Source organism: Molossus molossus, unplaced genomic scaffold (assembly GCF_014108415.1).
Source record: "Molossus molossus isolate mMolMol1 unplaced genomic scaffold, mMolMol1.p scaffold_m16_p_1, whole genome shotgun sequence".
NCBI classification, from domain to species: Eukaryota; Metazoa; Chordata; class Mammalia; order Chiroptera; family Molossidae; genus Molossus; species Molossus molossus.
Window position 1 is genome coordinate 143,841,526 of NW_023425344.1, and position 24,999 is coordinate 143,866,524.

At 38.2% G+C, this 24,999-nt stretch overlaps 1 protein-coding gene across 3 annotated transcripts in view; it reads right to left on the reverse strand.

Annotated features, from left to right (window-relative positions):
• Positions 1 to 24,999, reverse strand: part of SEC61A2 (SEC61 translocon subunit alpha 2) — a 45,239-nt gene that overhangs the window by 19,982 nt on the left and 258 nt on the right. For all 3 annotated transcript variants that reach the window (XR_004956406.1, XR_004956405.1, XM_036239976.1), the window contains exons 2-9: positions 22,993 to 23,060; positions 21,573 to 21,638; positions 11,162 to 11,240; positions 10,108 to 10,239; positions 9,877 to 9,986; positions 2,701 to 2,854; positions 1,591 to 1,751; positions 1,076 to 1,273 (exon numbers count right to left, since the gene is read on the reverse strand). Coding sequence is in view for 1 of the 3 variants with exons in the window: in XM_036239976.1 (XP_036095869.1) it covers positions 1,076 to 1,273; positions 1,591 to 1,751; positions 2,701 to 2,854; positions 9,877 to 9,986; positions 10,108 to 10,239; positions 11,162 to 11,240; positions 21,573 to 21,638; positions 22,993 to 23,060 (968 nt within the window). In the remaining 2 variants the exon portion in view is untranslated. The remainder of the gene's footprint in view (positions 1 to 1,075; positions 1,274 to 1,590; positions 1,752 to 2,700; positions 2,855 to 9,876; positions 9,987 to 10,107; positions 10,240 to 11,161; positions 11,241 to 21,572; positions 21,639 to 22,992; positions 23,061 to 24,999) is intronic.

The window sequence follows — 24,999 nt, forward strand, 5'->3', positions numbered from 1 at the left end:
GTCCTCGGGTGAGGATTAAATAAATAAATATTATAATATTCTTTAGTGCAATACAAATTCTAGAATTACACACTCTGCAAAAGAATAAAGGATTTTAGTATTTTTAAATTCTATAGTTTTAAGGGAGAAAAATACTTTTTGGTCAGGTGATAGAATTTAAACCAATCAAAATTTCATTTTTAGCCTGGCTGGTGTGGCTCAGAGGTTGAGTCATGTACCAAGAGGTCACCAGTTTGATTCCAGGTCAGGGCACATGCTCAGATTGTGGGCCAAATCCCCAGTGGGGGACATGCAGGAGATGGCCAATCAAAGATCTCTCTCATCGATGTTTCTCTCTCTCTCTTCCTTCCTCTCTCTCTCTAAAATCAATAAAGAAAAAACATTAAAAAACAAAGTTCAATCCTACAGAAACACTTCGATAACAATGTGGCTGGACTGCTTTAAAAGAAGCTATGATAACAAGGACCAATAAAAGGAAGTCAGAATTTACTGTATTCTATTTCTAGCAACTCTGTTCTCTCTTCAGTCTAGTAATTGCATGCCTGTCTCCAGCCTAGTTAATCACAAACTAGTTTATTGCCATTTAGTCCATGAAAAACAGAAGGAAACAGGGAAGGATGATTTCTGTATTCCATATGTTATCAACAAATAGCTTCTTTTTAAAAAAACATTATTCTAGACCAGTGGTTCTCAACCTTCCTAATGCCACAAACCTTTAAATATAGTTCCTCATGTTGTGGTGACCCCAAACCATAAAATTATTTTCGTTGCTACTTCATAACTGTAATTTTGCTACTGTTATGTCTTAGGCGACCCCTGTGAAAGGGTCATTCGACCCCCAAAGGGGTCACAACCCACAGGTTGAGAACCACTGTTCTAGACATTAGTGGAATAAGATTACAGAACAGAATAATGAGAGACACTGTGATTTTAGCCTAAAAGATCACTCAAATGGGATGTGAAAATGTTATAGCAACTGCTTCAATTATCGCTCATCTCTTTCTTTTAAAAATATAACCATGAAATGCAAATTACAATAAATTTAAACACTCAGAATAAATAACAAAATACTCACTGCCCACTGTCCTAGTAAATTAACTAAGAAGTTGCCACTGAATCGAACAGACAGCATCTGGGAAATAACATAGAGGTTTGACACTAAGGCCGACTGAAGAATAATGGGGATGTTTGAGGTGTAGAAGAGCTTGATGGGGTAGCTGCTGTACTGTCCTCGATACCGGGCAGACTTAATGGGCAGGTCAACACGAAATCCCTAAAAAGTGAAAATTAAGGGTAAGAGGAACTGTGTGTATAACGTAAAGAATACAGAGAGCCAAAACAGTAACAGCAGGGATAATGCTAATAAAACTTAACCCTTCCTCACAGAGACATACAAACAGAAGCCCTTTTCTATTTCATTTCGTCCTATTTTTTTATTTACACCTCAGTGTCTAAAGAAAGGAATTATTTGCTGGACTAGATTTTGAAACAATGACTTACTAGATACTAACATTTCAAACAGCATTCTTCTCTTTAAGAGCAAAATAAAAATCCACATCCCACCTATTTCAGCAAAGAGAGTATACTTACCTGAAAATATATAACAACAGCAAACACAAAGACGGTAGCAATGAGGTTCATGAGATTGGGTAAGTTCTGACGATAGAACGCCTCCCTTAAAGCTCGGACTTTGTCGGTCCTGGTGGCCAGTAAATGAAAGAGAGCTATGACAGCACCCTCAAATTCAGTACCTGATAAACCAAGAGAAAAATTAACTAACTGTAGATGTAGCACTCAAAGTTGTCCCAAAAGTCAAAACAAATAACCCTGAAACTCCATACACAGCAGAAAATATAAGTCCAAATAATTCATCAGTATTTATGATATAGCCATATGTAGAGCTTCTAAAAATATTTAGTTCATTGAGGCAAAATGTATGTTTTTAGCATAAATTTGAAGTTTTCTCAAAAGACTATTCTTGATGAAAACAACCAAAGTAGAATAAATCAAACAAATATTGAGTTCATAATACTTTGCTTCTCCTTTACTTTCCAAACGGGAAGCAAGAACTGGGGGGAAGGGGAGGGTGGCGGCAGCAAAGCAAAGAGGGCAGATTCAAAAGATCCATGTTACTCTATCAAGCTTGCCTTTCCGTTTACTTTACCAGGAACATTAATAAATCATTGTTGCTATTTTCTTAAGGCTGGGGTCAGTTTAGATGTTAACCATGACAATTCTAGGATGGCACATGAGAGAAGTGGAGATGGGTAAGGGGAAAAATATTTCAAAATTTAGGTGCTATTACCAAGACAAGGATAGATGCAAAAGTTATTAGTGTTCCCTGATGATACAAAGACTTAACAGTTTTTTCATCTGAAAAATCTTAATCCACTACCTTTTGATCCCCCTGAAATTGGTCAAATTGATGAGTTCTGTAGCAACAGCTTAAGCAAATAAACATTTGGAAATGTTTTCAACCATGGAAATTTTAAATGACCAGAGGCTGTAATTTGGATACTCTTTTTGAAGTACTACTTCATACTCCAAAAAGCTCTTCTTATTAACTTTTGAACAATTAGCATCAATTGTCCGCTGGAACAGCAAACCCAGATGTCTACAAGCATGTATTGCTCCATTACAGGTTACTTTTCAACACCCATCCAGCAACACTCGTGCAGTCGCAGTCACTGTGTGATGTACCTCTGCCAGTGTTAATAGTAGTGGGACTAAAGGCCTTCCAGACAATGGTTTCACAGATGTTGGTGGCAATAAAGAGGGAAATACCAGACCCCAGGCCGTAACCCTTCTGTAGCAGCTCATCTAACAGCAGCACAATCAAACCAGCAACAAACAACTGTGGGGAAAGAAATGCAAGTAAGCAGAAGCAAGAAAAACTCAAGAAAGGGAAGGACAAGCTCCAGTGACTACTTTCAAAGTATGGGCATGTCTAACATTCAAACCTAATGGTTGTAATATCACTATTGTGATTCTGCATCTTTTAACTTGCTTTAGTTTAGTCAGATGCTAATTCTGAAAATCAGATGATTGGAAATATTGCTATATTATATAGTAGACATTTCAACTTTTGAATAGACGTTACCATCTGGAGAGTTTTCCTTACAGTAAGGGAAATAAGACTTATTTCCTTAAATAAGGCTTACTGGTAAGAACACTATAAAACAAAAATGTTCACAGCTGTAGAATTTATGACAGCAAATAACTGAGTATCTCACAGATAATGCGAAATAAGTGAAAGGCCAAATGGACCATGGTATAACAAAATGCAATTGCACATTGCCATGAGACAAAAAGTATGTGAGCTATGTTGACACATTTTAAAAATATTATATATAATATTGTATATATTGTGTATGTATGTTATGTATCTATAGAATAAGTAAAAAATAGAGCACAAAGTAATATGTACACAGATTATAACAATGTAAAAATGAATTCTATACATATAGTGACAGCAATTAAGTGTAAATTTGAAGACAGTTAAGAGTTCACAAGTTCCTAAGTTCAAAATTTTTTTAAAAAATGAAAGCATACTGTCATGGCCAGTTTGGTTCAGCAGTAGCATGGACCAGTGAGTCCCAGAATTGATTCCAGCCAAGGGCACGTACCTCGGTTGTGGTTCATCCCTGGCCCTGGTCGGGGTCGTGCGGGAAGCACCCAGTCAATGTGTCCCTCTCACAGTGATGTCTCTCTCTCTCTCTTCCCCTCTCTCTCTCTCTCCTCCTTTCTCTCCCTCTCTCTACCTGAAGATAAATGCAAAAATATTCTCAGGTGAGGATATTAAAAAAAAAAAAAAATGCCGTGGCTGGTTTGCTCAGTGGTTAGAGCACTGCCCTGTGGTCTGGAGAGGCCCGGGTTCACTTCCAGCTAAGGGCATGTACCTCGGTTGCAGTTTGTCCCCAGCCCTGGTTGGGTGGTGCGGGTGGCAGCCACTCGATGTGTTTCTTTCATGTCGATGTTTCTCTCTCTTCCTCTTTCTCCTTCCTGCTCTATCTGAATAAAAAATGGAAAAATGTCCTCGGGTGAGGATTAAAAAAAAAACAAAAACAAAGAAACCTAAAATGAAAGCATACTAACTTTAACTTATGTGAAATTGAAAATTCTTAATTTTCCCTCTTGGATAAGGCATTTCTGTAAAAGCATGCACCTATTAAAAATAAGTCCTGCCCTGGCCAGTTTGGCTCAGCGGTTAGAGCGTCCACCTGCGGTCCGGAGAGACCCGGGTTCAGTTCCCGCTAAGGGCATGTGCCTCGGTTGCAGTTTGTTCCCGGCCCTGGTTGGTCGTGTGGGTGGCAGCCACTCGATGTGTCCCTTTCACATCGATGTTTCCCTCTCTCTCTCTTCCTCTCTCTCCCTCCCACTCTGTCTGTACAAAAAATGGAAAAATATCCTCGGATGAGGATTAAAATAAATAAATAAATAAGTCCTAGACTTCAAAGTGACTTTGGTCATATGACTCCTTGCCTGCACCTCAGTAACCTAATCAAGCAAGGAAGAAAATACACTTCTACACGCCCAATCCCACGCCTGTCCCCACTCCAAAGACACCCTCCTACAGAAGTAAGGAAATGCCATTTCCATTCCCCCCAGCTCTGAAGCATCCCCCTTCATTACTTACTCAGTTTCCCTGATAATCCATTAGCAGAGAGAGCAAACTACAGAATACCATATTAAGCATGCTTACCTTACACACGGTTTTTTGTTTTATTTCCTTAGCTGTCATTTCAATGGTTGTACAGAGCCTAACTTGTCTATTGTGACAATCTTTTAGTTTGACTTTCAAGGGACTAGAAAAAGAGTACAATTCTCAAAACTTCTAAGTGAGTTCATGAATACTTTACTGTTTGATATTTTGATATAGTGAGATTTTATTTTGACCACATTTATGTAATAAATAAATACTCCCAATCACACAGAAACCCAAGCCTGTGTGCAGGGGACAATAGTTGTCCACAAACTATCAGCCAACCAAAAAGTATTATCATGGACTTCTGACTAAATGACTGATTAAATGACTTGTCCAGAATCACATGGGCAACTCTGAATCAACCGTAATTCTCCAAACCACCTGTTCAAACCAATGTCCATCAGATTATAAAGTGATTTGTATATATCCAATGAAACTCATACTAATTTTTCTAACTGGAGAAAGGAATTACAGAGAAACCTAAATGAGAAATGATTTCTATAATTAAAGAAAAAAGATAAGTCCTGGCCGGTTTGGATCAGCAGTTAGAATGTCGGCCTGCAGACCAAGGAGTCCTGGGTTTGATTCTGGCCAAGGGCACGTGCCTCAGTTTTGGTTCATCCCCGGTCCCGGTTGGGGTCGTGCAGATGGCAACTAACCGATGTGTCTCTCTCACATCGATATTTCCCTCTCCCTCTCTCTCTCCCTCCCACTCTGTCTGAAGATAAATGTAAAAATATCCTCGGGTGAGGATTAAAAAAAAGAAACAAGATAAAAGATGGTAAAAAGTATACATGCCTATGAAAAGAATTAGACACCAGGAAGTTACAGCATCTCACTGACTAGAACAGTGAAAAGAACTGAATACTACCTGCATGCTTTTGTAGAATGTACAATCTATATAAATTGCTAAGTCAGGCATAAAACTAACATACATTTCAACCCTACATATCCATGCACACGCAGACACAATTTAATTTGACAAAATAATACTTACCTTTACAATGAGCCATGCGCACTGAAAGTTTCAATTTTTTTTATTTTAATCAAGACCCACTATTCAGATTTCAAAACTCACTAGTTGAAAGACAATGACCATGTGAATAAAACAAGAATTAAGGTGAGAAATACCTTACATAAGAACATGCAGCCCTGGCCAGTTTGGCTCAGTGGTAAGAGTGTTGGCCTACAGTCCAGAGACCCGGGTTCGGTTCCCGCTAAGGGCATGTACCTGGGTTGCAGTTTGTCCCCGGCCCTTGTTGGGTTGTGCGGGTGGCAACCACTCGATGTGTCCCTTTCACGTCGATGTTTCTCTTTCTCTCTCTCTCCCTCCCACTCTATCTGAACAAAAAAATGGAAAAAATGTCCTCAGGTAAGGATTAAAAAAAAAAAAAAACATGCAGTTTTTAAAACTTGTTTCTACATAAAAACACACTGATCCAATCTCATCTCTTCCACGTACCTACCCATTTTCAATGTTGGCAATGCCTTAAAAAGATGCAAATGGGTCATTACCCACCCCTGATTAAATTAAAAATATTTCTCTTTACATTAACATTAGAAAAATTTACAATAACTCAAACACTTGTACAAAAGAATGTATGTAAACAAATTAATATATATTCGTTTCACTTGTTTCATTCCTAGACTGTAACTATCCCTGGATTTGTAATACTGAAAAAATACTTAAAATAGTTTAATTCCATTTTATATAAATTTAAATCTATAACTAACTCAAGTCAATACTAGATCAAGTCAATCATACTTGATCTAACCCAGAACTGCTCAGCTGAGATTCTGTAGATGTCTAAATCTAGCCTTAGTAAAATACTGGAAAAATTTTACTGTTGCATAATATTAAGAGCTAGATGCTGATTCTGAGTATCTTTTAAAAATCAGGGTCATTCGCCCTGGCTGGTTTGACTCAGCAGTTAGAGCGTCTGCCTGTGGACCAGAGAGTCGTGGGTTAGGTTCCTGCTAGGGGTATGTACCTCAGTTGCAGTTTATCCCTTGCCCCAGTTGGGGTCATGTGGGTGGCAGCCAGTTGATGGGTCTCTCTCACATAGATATTTCTCTCTCTCTTTCTCTTCTTCCCTCTCTCCCTCTCACTATATCTGAAGATGAATGCAAAAGTGTCCTTGGGTGAGGATTAAAAAAAAAAAAAAAAAATCAGGGTCATTCTAAACTATGGGTTACATGAAGCAAATGCTAAAAAATAAAACAAAACATAAAGCAACAATTAGTATATCAGTATCCTCAACAATGCCAAAAGAACATGAAGATATTTTAAGCACTGAAAGATATCAAATTCAGTTTTCAAACGATCTTCTTTTCCCATCCATTCCAACTCTTCTTCCTCTAATTTCCAAGAGCTATAAATTTGCCAATCAAGTGTTCTTTAAATGAAGAAATAATGACAATGTTATTCTTTTTTTTTAATGGAATATTTTTTATTTGTTTTTTTCTTTAAATTTTTTTTTCTTTATTGATTTTAGAGAGAAGAAGGGAGAGGGAAAGAGAGATAGAAACATCGATGAAAGAGAACATCAATTGGCCGCCTCCCGCATGCCCCCCACTGGGGATCAGGCCCACAACCTTGGCATGTGTCCTGACCGGGAATCAAACCAACGTTGTCTTGGTGCATGGGTCGACACTCAACCGCTGAGCCACACCAGCCAAGCTTAAATATGTTTTTATTGATTTTTTTTTAAAAAAGAGAGAGAGAGAAGCATCCATGTGAAAGAGCTACACCCATCAGCTGCCCCCTGCATGCCCCCTACTGGGGATCAAGCCTGCAACCCAGGCATGTGCCCTGACCAGAAATCAAACTGGGACCTCTCAGTTCAAGGAATGACCTTCAATCCACTGAGCCACACCAGCTGGGCAACAATGTTATTCTCTAAAGAAATGTACTTTATACCAAATGGGAACACACAGGGGCTCAGAACACTACCAAAGACTCAGATTATCCATTAAAAATTTCTCCCCTGTCCAGTGACAAAATATTTCCATCTCAGTAGAAAAGTCCTCCCAATTGTTTTTCTGTTTGTTTGCTTTAACAGCTTAAAACAATCTAAATTTATTAGCTCAATTCTGTAGGTCAGAAGCCTGAATAAGCTTGACTGGGTTCTTTGCTTTGTCTCCCAAGGATGAAATAAAAGCATCAGTTAGCCTGGGCTCTCATCTAGATGGTCTAGGGCAGCGGCTCTCAACCTGTGGATCACGACACCTTTGAGGGTCGAATGACCCTTTCACAGGGGTCGCCTAAGACCATTGGTAAACACATATTTCCAATGATCTTAGGAACTGAGACACTGCTCCTCTATCTGTCTCCAGGCGGGTCCGCCCACATGCAGATATGCCTACATACAATATGAGGAACTGTATTCAAGGGTCGTGGAATTAAGAAGGTTGAGAACCGCTGGTCTAGAGAAAAATCCACCTCAAGCTCATTCAGAATGAAGTCAGAATTCAGTTCCTTGTTGACTGTAGGTCTGACGTACCTGTTACCTCCCTGGCTGTCATCCAATGACTACTCTCAATTCCTGGAAGCCACCTGCATTCTTTCTCATGTGGCCTCCTCCATTTTCATGGCAGCAAGGGCAAGTCAAGTTTTTCTCATGCTTCAAATGTCTCTGACTTCCTCTTCTGCTTGCCCTCCCGATTGTTAATGATGCCAATAAATATCTGAGCAATCTAACTCTCCTTGTTCTGAATCATGTTCACTAAACGATGTTCCTACAATGATCTGCTTCCTAAATAAGGTTTCTTATTTAACAAAGAATGGTCAGCCATACCAGCCTGAGATGGTCAGATTTCTTAATACATATACTACTAAACTAGTATTTTCATTTCTAATCTTAATCCTTTTGACCATTAAAGAAAATTTCCTGACTTAATTCTAATTTCATAGAGTGAGCAAGAGAAGACATTTCCAAGATAAGCAGAACTCTAGATGTCCAGTGTTTAATTTAAATAAACTTCTTTTCAAAATTCAATAAATAACTATATAATTTAAGTATAATCCATTCTTGAGCCACTTCTCTTAAGTGATTTTTAAGGATTGTACACTACAGAAACATCTACCAAACTTTACACACTTTTTTTTTTTTTTTAAAGAAAGCCCTTTAGAAGCAGGCATTTTATTTTATTTTTTAATTCTCACCTGAGGATATTTTTGCATTTCTTTTCAGATAGAGTGGGAGAGAGAGAGAGAGAGAAAGAATCATCAATGTGAGAGAGAGACATCGATTGGTTGCCTCCTGCACGACCCCAACCAGGGCCAGAGACCAAAAGGGCAACCGAGGTACGTGTCCTTGACTGGAATCAAACCCACGACTCTTTGGTCTGGTCCGCAAGCTGACGCTCTAACTGCTGAGCTGAGCCAAACCGTCCAGAGCTAAACTTTACAGACTTTAAGATACTTAGCAGAGGAATAATAATGTTGGCCTTCAAAAATTCTGTTCCAAAGCTTCCATTTTAAAAGTTATAGAATATATGTATGGGTATTTAGATAGTATTTCATTGATTCAAAGATATTATTTTTAATGCCATTATTGTGTGTACCACTAAGAAAGAAAAACAAACTGCTAATTAAGCTATGACACAACTTATTACAAAAAAATTTGATTTTCTACTTATAAAAAAAGTTACTTTAGATTTAGATGTTTATTATCTAGCTTGCTCTTTCTGCGCCTTTGTGTATACACAATCACTTTTCATTTCAGTAAACCAATCACAGCAGTTTTGGAAGACATTGTAAAAAGCAATTAAAGTAAATATTAAAAACTGATATGAAGATATGAACAGCTATGATCAAGTTCACACACATGCAGGAAAAGACAACCATCATGACCACCACTTGGCTGACAGTAACTGTAAAACACTATCAACGGTAAGAAAACATCCTGATTTCCGTAACATCAAAGTGCGAAAAATGTGTGTCTTAGAATCTATGAACTACAACTGATCCATAACTCATTATATTATGCAACTATGAGTCTATTAGAATAAAGTCTATATTTTCAGCACAATTGATACATGTCACTTCAATTATCAAAATACTCTATAATTCAAAAGTAAAAAATGAATATATCAATCAACCTAAGAATTGTTTCAAAAAAAGAATAAAACTATTTTGTTATCTGCATATAAAAAATAGGATTTCTCACCTGAATAATGATAAGGAGACAGATTCCAGCACCCATTTCAGCAGGATCCCCATACATGCCCGTCATGACATATACAATGGCTTGCCCAATGGTAATGATCATACCAAATACTGACAAAAATTGAGGGAAAGGAGTACATGTTACAACCACAGACATAAAAGACTATAGAAAAACATCTTTACCACAAAATTTCCAAATCTGAAAAGACTCTTTAACTGTATTAATGCTCACATTTCTGGGCTCCATTGAATAGAGCTCTATCTTTGGGTGTATCTCCAACTTCAATGATTTTGGCTCCAGCTAACAACTGCATAATCAAACCAGATGTTACAATTGGGGAGATACCCAATTCCATTAAAGTTCCTGTAAAGGAAGAGGAAAGTAAATAATCTTTACTATATACAATGCAGATTACTTTAGAAGAGTCCCAGTCCTTAATTACATCTATGAAAATACAAGCTTAAATGTTAACAAGCAAATTTTCATTCTTATTAAGACAACCTTGCAACAAAGCATTAAAAATTACTAGAAATACTATAAAGATACAAATTTCTGTAAATTCTAAACTTAAAATGTTAAAGAAATCTGTTGAAATAAAACTTGTCCAAATCATTACTTTAAAACTTACGCAAATATTTTTATTTTAATGCAAAATAAAAAAGTACATATCAAGCCTAGAAATTACATATTAAGCTAAAAAATGTTATTAATTTTAAAAGATTTGTGAATCTTATAACGCACTATCAAAAATTACATAGAGCCCTGGATGGTTAGTCTCAGTGGTTGGAGTGTCGGCCCACAGACCAGAGAGGCCAGGATTCGGTTCCCGCTAAGGGCACGTACCTCGTACCTCGGTTGTGGTTTGTCCCCGGCACCGGCTGGGATCGTGTGGGTGGCAACCAATCGATGTGTCTCTTTCACATCGATGTTTCTCTCTCTTCCTCCCTCTTTCCCTCCTGCTCTATCTCAAGATAAATGCAAAAATGTCCTCGGCTGAGGATAAAAAAAAAAGAGGGAAAAAAAATAGAGAATCTGTAAAAGGGTTGAAAATCAAAGCAGTTCTAATCACTCCATTCTCTGTGTACCTCAATACTACTGTAATATATTTCTATAATTAGAATAAACAAAACACATGGTTCTATTATTTACATATTGGCCTCTTCTTCCAGGCAATGAGTTTCTTTTATCATATTCTTCCACTCCTTGTGGATTCAAAAAATAGTTTCCACAATGTCAGATGTATTTGATGCCAGTACTAGTTTGGAGGCAAAAGAAAAGTACATACCTCTGTTGGATGCAAGAATCACTCTCATCCAATAGAAAGGATCTGCAGAATCTGATGACATGATTCCAAACAGTGGTATCTATAACATGACATAAAACATTTTATAAAAGTATTATATAAATTAAGTTTGAACTTATTTTGTAACACATTCATGTAATGCTTGCAATACTTTTTAAAAACCCATGATTTCTCATGTTCTTTAACAAAACATATCTTAAAGGTCAAGTTTTTTAATGAAAATAAAAAAACAAAGCCCTGGCCAGTTTGGATCAGCAGTTAGAGCGTTGGCACATGAACCAATTAGTCGCGGGTTCGATTCCAGTCAAGGACACATACCTCAGTTGCAGTTCGTCCCTGGTCGGGTCACGTGGGAGGCAACCAATTGATGTGGCTCTATCACATAGATGTTTTTCTCTTTTTTTCTCTCTCTCTCCCTCCCACTCTATCTGATAATAAGTGGAAAAATATCCTTGGGTAAGGAATTAAAAAAGAGAAAGAAAAAAACAAAACAAAACCAGAAACCATTACTTACAGCATTTTACTAGTAAATACTCCTATCAGTATGAAGATTTGTTGCATAGCAATGTGAATATACTTACCACCACTGAACTGTATACTTGAATATGGTTAAAATGGTAAATTTTGTGTTTAACATAATTTAAAAAAATTTACTATCAGTAAATTACAGGATATACTTACCTAGTCACAGAATAATTTTGCAAAGCTATAGGACTAATGACGGCCAAGGCCACACTCCAAATTAAGACTGAAGATGACATATATAGTAGAAAAAGTATGCAGCCACTAAAGATTGTACTTACGAAGTTTGTAACAGAATGAGAAAGTGCGTATGTTGTAATACTAAGTATAAAACAGTAGTTCTTGCCTGGCTGTGGTTGAGCACTGACCCATGCACCAAGAGGTCACCGGTTCAATTCCTGGTCAGGCCACATGCCCAAGTTGTGGGCCAAATCCCCAGAGTGGGGCATGCAGGAGGAGTCCAATTGATGTTCTCTCTCATCAATGTTTCTCTCTCTCTCTCTCTCCCTTCCCCTCTCTCTAAGAATAAATAAAGAAAAAAAATTTAAAAAAACAAAACAAAACAGTAGTTCTTAATCTGGAGCAAGTTTGCTCCCCCACTCCCATCCCTAGGGAACATCTAGCAACATCTGAAGACATTTTTGGTTGTCACAACATGAGGGAAAATGCAACTGGCATCTAGTGAGTAGAGGTCAGGAATGCTGCCAACCCAAAGGGCAGCCATCCACAACAAAGACTTAACCGACCTAAAATTTACTGCCATTGTCAAGAAACCCTGGTATATTAAAGGAAAGGCACAAAATTGTACATATAAAAAGTTCAGCTCTCTTAAAATATGTGTAGAAGGTAACAAGGTGTAAATATTTTTTTTACATCCTAAACAATGATTATCTGTAGGGTGAGTTTATGGTTGACTTTTTCTTCTTTATTCTTTTCAGTATTTATCAGATTTTCTAAAATAAGCACATAATGCTTCCTATCATATGATCGTTGTTTAGGATACAGCACTGGACCATACCCCCTCTCTGACCTTGTGGGGATCAGAGACACAGAAAAATACATTTCCAGTTTTCAAAAAACCTTCACTATAAAAAGCTGGGTTTTTTTTAATCTTCGCCTGACGATATATATATATATTTTTTATTAATTTTTGTTTCAGATGTTTCTTTTCCCCCACTGACACCCTCCTTCTGATCCGCTCCCTGCCCCCAGCATTGTTGTCTATGTCCATGATTACGCATACATGCTTGTAAGTTCTATGGTTTATCTCTTCCCTCCCGACCCCCTCTTCTGAGGTTTGTCAGTATGTACCCCTGACCGGGATCAAACCTGAGACTCTTGGTCCTCAGGCCAATGTTCTAACCGCTGAGCCAAACCAGCCAGAGCCAAAACTGATTTTTTAAAAATATTTACAACCAGCTTCTGGTCAAGATAGCAATATAAGTAAAGGAGGTACTCGCATCTTCCCACAACCACATCAAAATTACAACTAAATTACAAAGCAATCATCATTTAGAACCACCTGAAATCTAGCTGAATAGAAGTCCTACAACTGGAATTTAAAGAAGAAACCACATTAAGACTGATATGACGGGCCAATATGCAGAACAGACTGGTTCCACACCCACATGTGGAGGATAAAAATCGGGAGGGATATCTTGGCTGCAGAGGTTCCCCTTGAGGAGCAAGGGATCCCAGCCCCAGACCAGGGTCCGCATCCCAGGGTTCCAGTGCTAAAAAGAGCAGTCCCCATAACTTCTGGCTGTAAAAATCAGTGGGAATTGAGGATGAGTGAGACAGAGGGCTGCAGGAGTTCCAAGAAGTTCCTTTTAAAGGACCTGTACACAGACTTACTCTGACTCACTCTTTTTGAGCTCTAGTGCTGGAACAGCAGCTTGAAAGGCACCAGGGACATACAGAGAGGAACTGAAGTGGTTGGCATCAGGGTGAGCTGGGGGCAGATTTCTCCCAGACAAAAGTGCTGGCAGAGGCCATTGTTCCTTTGATGAACCTCCCACCCCAAAGCCAGCAGAGGAATACCATATTTCAGATTCCATCAACCTGGCACACACAGTTTGCCCCACCCTGGTGATTCCGACAGTCTGCCCCACCCAAGTTGCAGGACCATGCAAACTGTTTCCAGTGGCTTTCCATACTAATGGCCTGTCTCGGCTTACAACTAAGACTTTCCTAAAATATCTCAAACAAGCAGCACCTTGCCTCAGCATGTCCCACACCTCTTGGTAAGTGACCCCAGACCCAGAACTAGAAGCAGCCGGCCTTGGTTCACAGTTTGGCCTCGCTGGGGCAACTCCAAGCCCAGCACAAGTAACAGCCATCTGCAGATCACTTTGAAGCTCATGCTGGGTGGCCCTGGGCAGCACACAGGTGGCAGATGACCTTGACCTTCACCTCTCAGGAGGACCCAGAGCCAGCGCACCCAGTTAACAGCTTCATACCACATTGAAGAAGCACCCAACCACCTCCACGAAGACACACTCGGGCAGACTCAACAAGCACCAGAGCCCTGCCAAAGTTAAGCCCTGCTCTTTGGGGTGGGCTCTTGCACAGATGATCCTCCATGGATAAATCCCTCCCACTGACATGCCAACAACAATCAAGGCTAAAATACAGGAGGGGATGTATAGGGGGGGTGTGGGGGGGAGGCATGCATCTGGAGTGCCCAGCTTGGATGATCTGGGAGGCTGTGCCACTTGACCCTACCGGACACCTACTACATTAGGCCACTCTACCAAGCCTGGGAGACACAGCAGTTGTACCTAATACATGGAGACAAACACAGGGAAGCTGCAAAACTAGAAGACAAAGAAAAACATCTCAAATAAAAGAACAGAACAAAACTCCAGAAACAGAACTAAACAAAATAGAGACAAGCAATCTACTAGATGCAGGGTTCAAAACACCACTTACAAGGATGATCAATGAACTTAGGGAAAGAGTAGATGAACTTAAGAGAACTTCAGCCCTGGCCAGTTTGGCTCAGCGGTTAGAGCGTCTGCCTGTGGTCCAGAGAGACCCGGGTTCGGTTCCCGCTAAGGGCATGTACCTCGGTTGCAGTTTGTCCCCGGCCCTGGTTGGTCGTGCGGGTGGCAGCCACTCGATGTGTCCCTTTCACATCGATGTTTCCCTCTCTCTCTCTTCCTCTCTCTCCTTCCCACTCTGTCTGTACAAAAAATGGAAAAATGTCCTCGGATGAGGATTAAAAAAAAAAGAGAACTTCAAAAAGCATAAATATGAACATGGAAACCATAAAAAAGAACCAATCAGAAATGAAGGATACACTACCTGAAATGAAGAATAATTTACAGGGAGTCAACAGTAGAGTAGATAAAGCTGAGAATCAAAGCAGCGATTTGGAATATAATGAAGTATAAAACACCCAATTAGAACAGCAAAAGTAAAAAGGAATCCAGAAATATGAAGACAGTGTAAGGAGCCTCCCCAGAGGCATACCAACATTTGCATCATGGGAGTACTGGAAGGAGAAAAGAGAGTAAGAAATTGAAAACCTACCTAAAAAATTATGACAGAAAATTTCCCTAATCAGGTGAAGGAAATACACACACAAGTCCAGGAAGTGCAGAATCCTAAACAAGATGAACTCAAAGAGGCCCACACTAAGACACATCATAATTAAAATCCCAAAGGTTAAAGACAAAAAGAGAATCTTAAAAGCAGCAAGAGAAAAGCAGTTCATTACCTACAAGAGAGCTCCTATAAGGCTGTTAGCTGATTTCTTAACAGAAATTTTGCAGGCCAGAATAGACTGGCAAATCTTCAATGTGATGAAAAGTAAGGACCTACAACCAAGATTACTCTTTCAGCAAAGCTATAATTTAGAATCAAGGGACATACTGTGTATAGTTTCCCAGACAAGAAAAAGCTACAGGAATTCATCACCACCAAACCTGCATTGCATGAAAAGTTAAAGAGTCTTCTTTAAGGAGAAAAAAAAACAAAAACAGATAAAAAACATGAACAATAGCCCTGGCTGGTTTGGCTCAGCAGTTAGAACATTGGCCCACAGACCAAAGAGTCACAGGTTCGATTCCAGTCAAGGGCACATACCTTGGTTGCGGTTTGTCCCCGGCACTGGTCAACGTTGTGCAGGAGGCAACCAGTTGATGTGTCCCTCTCAAGCTGATGTTTCTCTTTCTCTCTCTCCCTCTCTCTCTCTCCCCCTCCCTCCCACTATATTTGGAGATAAACAGAAAAATATCCTTGGGTGAGGATTAAAATATATATATATGTATCTGCCCTGGCTGGTTTGGCTCAGCGGTTAGAGCGTTGGCCGGCGGTCCCAAGAGACCTGGGTTCAGATCCCGCTAAGGGTGCGTACCTCGGCTGCAGTTTGTCCCTGGCCCTGGTTGGTTGTGTGGGTGGCAGCCACTCGATGTGTCCCTTTCATGTCAATGTTTCTCTCTCTCTCTCTCCCACTCTGAACAAAAAATGGAAAAATGTCCTCCGTTGAGGATAAATATATATATATATATATGAACAATAAATTGGCAATAAATACATGTCTATCGACAAGTGAATCTAAAACACAAAATAAACAAACAAACAGATACAGAGAACATTTTGACAGCTGCCAGATGGGAGGGGAGTGCTGGGGGGATGGGTGAAAAGGTAAAAGGATTAAGAAGTACAAAATGGTTGTTACAGAATAATCATGGAGATGTAAAGTACAACATAGGGAATATATATAGCCAATAATATTCTAATAACTATGTATGGTGTCAGATGGGTACTAGATTTATCGGGATGATCACTTAATAAGTTATATAGTGTCTAATCACTGGAGTATACACCTGAAACTAATATAATATTGTATGTCAACTGCAATTGAAAAATAAAAAATGAGCCCGGCTGGTGTGGCTCAGTGGTTGAGTGTTGACCCATGTACCAAGAAGTCACCGGTTCAATTCCCAGTCAGGGCACATGCCCAGGTTGTAGGCCAAATCCCCAGTGGGGGGCATGCAGGAGGCAGCCAATCAACGTTCTCTCTCATTGATGTTTCTATCTCTCCTTCCCTCTCCCTTCCTCTCTCTCTAAAAAAAAAATCAATAAAAAAAAAAATTTTTTTTAAGAACTGCAAAAGTTGCTGCCAGCAAATTTAAACCACCCACCTGGTCAACCTAAACCTCTTTGAACATATGAATTTTTTAACTGGGAAGCAAAATTGATGAAGGAAGAAGCATGCATATGAAAACACTCTTCAGCTACTGTGAGGGATGGAGAAGAAAAAAGTTACTGTATAAAAACCAACTAACAGTACTATATAGTCCATATCACAATATTCTCTAAGTGGGAAATAGATTGGTCAGTCAAATTAGTTTCCTTAATTGCATCTGATGAGACAGGTACTATACCTCCATGGTTAGATGTTATGTGGGATACTGAAGAAAAAAGTCAGCCAACCTCCCTTCCTTTCCTGTAGTCATCAGGATTATTAAACTCAGTAATCAGACAAATATGTACTCAATATTGTACATGTACAGAATCTTGTACTGTATAATAGTTGGATGGCAGCAGGAGCTATTTCCTATGACTCTATCACAGTTGCAGAGTTCTAAACTTTTAACTCTTACAGATAATAATCAGTTTCAACTTGACAAAATACAATACAGTACTTCAGAAAAACAAGAATTTCATGATGTGATGGAAACCCTGAACCAACCAGATGGACAAACATAGAGTTAGAACTAGAGATTTCCAAAGAAAATGGGAACTGAAAACCAAGCAAGATATTTCCGGGTTAGATGGCAAGTTGCAATTAAATTTCAGAATTTCCCTCCCTGACGCAAGAAAACACATATTTAACAATATGTAAAATGGTAAAATCTATTAAGAATTTAAAAAGCTAAGAAAAACAAAAATAAAATCCAGAAAGCACCCAAACAAGAAAAGGGATGATAAACTCGAAACAATGGTGGTCATAGGGTGGGGAAGAAAACAGCAGATAGTGGAGGAGCAGAGACTGCACAAAATCACACAAAATGAAGACAACAGAAGCATCAGAATTCTCACTACATTTCAAATCCACCCTGGAAAAGAGCAGGCTGCACAGATATCTTTTTGCCTCTTTTGATTAGGAGAGGAGTAGAAACAGCAGCTGAAAAGAAATGATGGGAAAAGTAGGCCATGGGACTCTCTCTGATAGAACTGAAGATCATAGGCCTACACTTAATTAGGAATTGGGCAATGCTCTCAAGTTGGGACTGGAACGAAGCCCTGCTCAGTCAGGTAGAGAGAATCCTCACAAGACACTGAACAAAAATCTAAGAAAGAGATGGCAGAGCCAGATAGCATTTACTGCACTTACCTCAGCTTATCACACCTTCCCCCATTCCCTGAAGTAAAGAAAACAGGGTAGAACAGGAGATACCAAAAGCTTAAATTGTGGCTGGAAGAGGGAAATAAAGCTGTTTGAGGTTCAGGGGAAAGAGAATCAAGAAATCACCCACAACTAGCAGAACTGTATGAGTAGGAGAAAGTAAAAAAGATACAGCTTGGCAACTCTGTAAACATATTGTGGAAAGAAAAATAAAGTAACACAGCCCTGGCCCGTATGGCTCAATGGCCTGCGGACCAATGAGCTGCCAGGCCAGTTTGATTCCAGTCAAGACACATACCTCAGTTTCGGTTCGTCCTGTCCTCTGCCCTGGTCAAGAGGGAGGAAGCCAGTTGATGTGTCTCTCTCACATCAATGTTTCTCCCCCCAGCCCCCCATCTCATGATAAACAGAAAAATATCCTTGGGTGAGAATTAAAAAATAATAATAAAGTAACAGAAGATGCATAAAAAACACTCATGAGAAATGTCATACTTAAAATATTTACTATCTAACCCTTTACAGAAAAATGTCTGCTGATCCCTGGATTAGAAGATTCACTACTATCAATATGGTAATTCTCTCAGATATGACAGAAATTGATAAGGTGATACTAAAATTTATATGAGGAACCTAGAATTTTGAAAAGGAAGAACAAAGTTGGAGGACTATTATGGTCTGAATACAGGACTTAGTATAACGCTTCAGTGAACAAAATAGTGTGGTTTACTGTAACAATGGGCATAGATCAATGGTACAGAACACATAGTATAGAAATAGATCCATCCATGTATGGTTGATTTTCAACAAAGATGCCAAGGTAGTAATTTATGGGAGAAAGGACAGCGTTTTCAACAACTGGCTATCCATACAGAAAAATAGTGAACCCCAACCATATCTCATGCCATACACAAAAATTAACTTGAAATAGATCACAGACCAAAACATACAAGCTAAAACTGTAAGATATTTACAAGAAAAATCTTCATAATATTAGAATAGGCAAAAATTTCTTAGATAGAAAACAAAAACCATGATCCATCAAAGAAAAAGATAACCTAAATTTCATCAAAATGTGATCTTCAAAAGATATTACGAAAATGAAAAGGTAAGCCATAGACTAGGAGAAAATATTCACGGTACATATATCTGACAAAGAACTTATATACAGAAAATGTTTAAAATGCATATAATTCAAATTTTTTCAAATGGTCAAGAGATTTGAAAAGACACTTTACAAAAGGCAAATAAGTACCCAATAATTATACAAGAAAGTTCCTCAATATCATTTACTAGAAATTACAATTTCAATATCATTTATCAGGGCAATGCAAATTAAAACCAAACCCATTAGAAGGGCAAATTCAAAATGCTTAACAATAGCAAGAGTAGGCAAGGATGAGGAACAACTGAAACTCCTATACCTGGCTGGTGAGAATATAAAATGGGGCTACCACTTGGAAAATAATTTGACCATTTCTCACAAAGTTGAACATATATTTACCATACAATCCAGCAATTCTACTCCTAGGTATTCACCCAAGAGAAATGTAAACATGTCCACAAAAGGTACTGTTCATGAATGTTCACAGCAACTTATTGCTATGGTCAAAATCTGAAAACAACCCAAATGTCCAAGCGACTAGATGAACAAATTGTGATACAGATATATAGACCACTAACAAATAAAAAGGAATGTATCACTGCTATACCAACAAAATGAATGACTCTCAAAAAGCTGATGATGAAGTCAAGTATTGAGGAGTACTACTATACACCATTTATATCAACTTCAGAAAAGATGAATCAAATTACAGGAACAGAAAATAGACCAGTGATTGCCTGAGACTGGAGGTAAGGCTTTACTGAGACAGGTTACAGGGAGCTTTCTCGATTGACAGAAATGTTCTCTATCTACTGAGGTAGTATGTGGGCATATACATTTGTCAAAACATTTTGGGGCAGGATCGGGAGGAGGGTGTCTAGGGGGAGGAAAAGGAGAAACATCTGTAACAAAAACTAATTCATCATTAAAAAAAATCTGCCCTGACAGGTTTGGCTCAGCGATTAGTGCTTCAGCCCGCTGACCAGAGAGGCCTGGGTTTGGTTCCTGCTAAGGTTGCTGTTTGTACCAGCCCTAGTTGGGGTCATGTGGGGGGCAACCAATCGATATGACACACATCGATGTTTCTCTCTCTCTCTTCACCCCTCTTTCACTCCCACTCTATCTGAAGATAAATGCAAAAAATGTCCCTGGATGAGGATTAAAAAAAAAGAACTCATAAAAAAAAATTTTTCTCAAAATGTATACTTAAAAAACTGGCGCATTGCTCTGATCAGTGGTTCGGTGGTTAGAGCGTCAATCTCAAACCAAAGGGTCTCAGATTGGATTCTTGGTCAAGGGCACATACAGTACCTGGGTTGCAGGTTTGATCTCCACCCTGATTGGAGGCAACCAGTTGATGTGTCTCTCTCATATGGATGTTTCTTTCCCTCTCTCTCTACCCCACCCCACTCTCTTCCTCCCTCCCTCTCTTCCACTCTCTCTTAAAAAAATAAAATAAGATGAGATGAAATGAAATAAAATAAAATAAAAATGAAAAAATATCCTCGGGTAAGGATTAACAACAAAAAGTGTATTTTACCATACATAAATTGCACCTTCATAAACCTGATTTTTTTTTTTTTTAAGGGAGGGAAGGGGAATTTCCAAGATGTTCAAAGTATATGACAGGGATATGGATGATTATGCTTTTTTTTCTTTGCACTCTTCTATATTTTTAAAAAGTTCTGTCTGATCACCCAAATCAATTTTAAACTAAGTACAATAAAATAATGATCAAATTGTTTCACTCTTCAAAAAAATATATTTGGCTTTTCCCAAAATTATGGACCTAATCAGTTTTATTGCTTCTTAATACAATTTTTAAAAAAAGTTTATGCATTTCAAAACTTTTCAAAATCCTCAAAAGGCTTTTCACCTAAATTATCTAATCCTCACAACAACCATGGATTGGTCACATTTTATAAACTTAATCTCTGAAGAAAAAAATTTTAAAGCATCATTGAATTTTATTAATTTATAAACATAGTATATCCCTGGGGTTCTAGAATTTGGCATTTGGGGATTTTTAATTTAATACATGCTATCTACAACAGGATAAAAGGCAAACAAAATGGAAATATATATGTCCAATATATATGTCAAAGGTTTAACACATTTATATATAAAAACCTTTCATAAGTCAGTAAGAAAAAAATCTCAAGGGAACAATGGATAAATATCATTAACTGAAAACTAAAACAAAAAAAGAGAAAATGTTCAAACCCACTAGTAAACCAAAAGAAATACAGAGTAGAACAAGATAACCATTTTCACTATCACTTCATTTAAAAAAAAAATGCTCAAAATAATTCAGTATATTTTTAAACTAAAATAAGTTTCTCAAATTCTAACCAAACAAAACCTCAGAACAAGAGTACAGACATTTATTTAATACTATTATGATTACATACCTGACAACATACTAAGAAAATGAAGAGCGTTATAGCAGTCCATAGTACCTTCTCCCTAAACTGGATCTTATAACAAAATATAAAGAATAGCCCATCAAAACCAAGAAAAAGCAAATATAAAGCAAAAATCTCTATTAAAAGCATAGCCAACATTTCCCATCATGACATGCTATTTTTAACTCTTAAAATAGTCTCACCCTTGTTAGCAGCAGCTAAAACAAACAAGTGAACTTCGCAAACATAACTTTTTTTACTCTTTCAAGAATGTAATAATTTAAACACAGGTAGTCCTCATCACTCTATACCGTATTAACTAAAACTGAAAAGGATGCAAAGACAGACACAATCCAATATGCACACGTTTCAATTAACCTAATATTATGCAAAGTTAGGACTGAGTGTAAATTATATGAACATTTTTTTATAACCTCAAAGTAATAAAAAAGGAATATATTTCTAAATAGAAGAGTAAGTTTAACAAAAGTTTTAAATATCTCTTTTATATTTCTATGTTAGTTTTATGAGAAATCGAAATTACAGTAGAAGAGGAATGGCTGGAAACTGGTCAGTATGGGATTAACACTATTTTTGGAATTTAAATACCCTATCTCCAAAAGTAGGAAGAACAATGATGGAAGAACAATTTGATGCAGACACAATATCTTCTGAATGTATTCCTGTGATTTTTCTTTGTACTGAATGAATAAAAAAAATGGAAGGCATATACTTGCACAGCTGCAATTCATTTATGTAAAACAGCTATACTCATCAAAACTGACCCAGCAGATAGGGCCATTCATAGAAAAGTGGATCATATCATTAGGAAGTGCAGTATACACAGGAATTATAAAGATCACTACAGACAAACATTATTATCTTACCTAATACACAAGCCAAAAAGACACTTGTTTTGGAAATGTTAAAACTTATAAAAGTTATATTTGAAACCACGAAATATGCCCTGGCCAGTCTGACTCAGCGGTTAGAGTGTTGGCCCGAGGACCAAAGAGTCACGGGTTCAATTCCAGCCAAGGGCACATACCTCGGTTGCAGTTTGTCCCTGGCCCTGGTCTGGGTGGTGCCGGAGGCAACCAGTCAAGTGTCTCATGTAGACTTCCAGTCTCTCCCTCTATCTCTACCTGAAGATAAAATGGAAAAATATCCTCGAGGATTTTTTAAAAAAAAAGAAAGAAAAATATCCTCAGGTGAGGATTTAAAAAAAAAGAAAGAAACCATGAGATATGCTATCTAAACAGGTCTGTACCAGTTTTATTCACTTCTTGCCTCTTGCAAGGAAAAGGAGCAAGTAATATTTTTCCAAGTACAACCACAATAGGGTTGGGGAAAATAAATAAATCTTGCTAGTTTACCAGAATAAGTCCTTTAGGTACCTTCTATATTACAAAAATATTATACTTACTTTCCTTTCAGGTTTCTGAATTTCTGGTAGAACAGCACAGAAAGGTTTGATAACTTCTAAAAATTTGACTGTGGGAAAACAAAATAGAATAAATGTCCCTATTACAAAGTTTTAAAAAAAGAGATATATCTTTTTATAGAATCAAATGCAAATGTTCTCTAACTTTTCATGGTAATCCATCCCATTCCCTACTCCCAAAATTAATCATAATGTTCTCCATTTCCAATATAGAAAGGAAGAGAAACAACTTGAGACAAAAAACCCAAAAGGTGTAAGGGCTCAGTCAATAAGTACCACTACATAAAAAAAAAGCAACCCTGCCAGGGTGGCTCAGTGGATTGAGCATTGTCCTATGGATTGAGCGGTCCGGTTCACTTCCAGCTCAGAGCACATGCCCAGGGTGGTGGTGGGGGGTATGGGAGGTAGCTGATCAATGTTTCTCTCTTTCTCTCTCCCTTCCTCTCTCTCTCTCTAAAAGAAAAAGTCAATAAAAACTTTTTTTTAAAGGAGAAAATGCAGCCTACTATGGTACCCACAACACAATGCATTCAAGAAGAAAATAGGAGATTTCAGAAGAAGAAGAGAAGAGGAAAGTACAATAGGAAATGGGCTGAAACTGCAGAAATGACTTAATTTAAACTGAAAGATGCTGCAATAAGTGAGCAAGATGATTGAATCACCTTTATGGATAACTTTTACTTCATTAAGTCACTATTCATTGCTTGGTTGCTTTCCCACATAATGATCTCAACATATAGCTTAGAGAATGACAATTACATTTCATCACACAGTACTGTTTTCCCAGACTACTCTTAAAATATATAAAAGATAAACTAAGATTCTTTTAGGAGAGAGACCATCTTCTGGCATGACTGAAGTCAAGCCCTGCCAAACAACTGGAGAATGAAAATAATAATCTCTCAAACCTAAGTCTTGGCCAGTGTCTGCAGTGCGTAGAAACACAAGAGTTCACAACTAGCTATTGGTTATGATCATCTTCCCCTACACACATTGGATTCTGAACTAGTATCATAAAATTGTTTTAAAACTGACAATTACACTTCAACAGTTAGCCAAAGTCTATCTTTTTTATAAAACCTCTCAAAATGATGGCACTCTCTGATTTCCTAGAATTCTGAAATTCTCATGGGCAGATGTGTGTAACCCATACCATTTTGGACTATTTGGAAAGTAAATCTGAATTATGAAAGTGTTCATCTCTGATGCAAAACAAACAGCAACCACATCAGGAAACTTCCTAGAATCCCGCTTTCCCTTTCCAGTCCCACCTCAATCCAAGCCATCCTCCCAGGATTTTTGCCATTTCATGATCACCTCTGTTGGGAGTATTCATGTTCAAGCAATGCTTTCGTCTGCTACATGTCTACTCTTGTGTTGCAGAATTTTAACCATTATACTGTAAATAAAAGGCCAGGATCTCTTCTCCTCTATTTCCTTTCTAGCTTCCCCCAAAATCCACTAGTTGGCCAATGGGTGCACAGCTTGGCTGTGCAGCTACTCATTCATCCGACAAACATCTGAACAGCGATGTAATTTAATATGTGGTGCTGAGTGTTTAGAAGAGGGCATTAAAAGATATCTATAATACAAGGCCTTGTCCTTAAGGCTTAAACCGTACACACAGTGAGTTTCCAATAAACGCCTCAGAATGCCTGGAATGAAAATTGTAAGGAAAAAGCAATTCTACCTAACGTACTCCTTCCTTTCCCTAAATACATGACAGGCATCACTTTTCTAAAATTAAACAATCTTTGTTGAGCTTTCTTCATCACAACTAACATGCCAAGGGAGAGTGATTTGGCAATTAAAATATGAGGTTTCTAAGCTCCTGAAAAATTCAAAGTGGTCCAGGTTTCTCCAGGTTCTCTAACTCTCCGCCCCCAAAACGAGCAGCCTCCCTGGAGCGGTCCTCCGCGCTTCGCCACCTCTGGAGCGCAAACACCGGCTCTGCGCGTCTGCGTCCCCGCAGCGGCCGGCAAGGCCTCG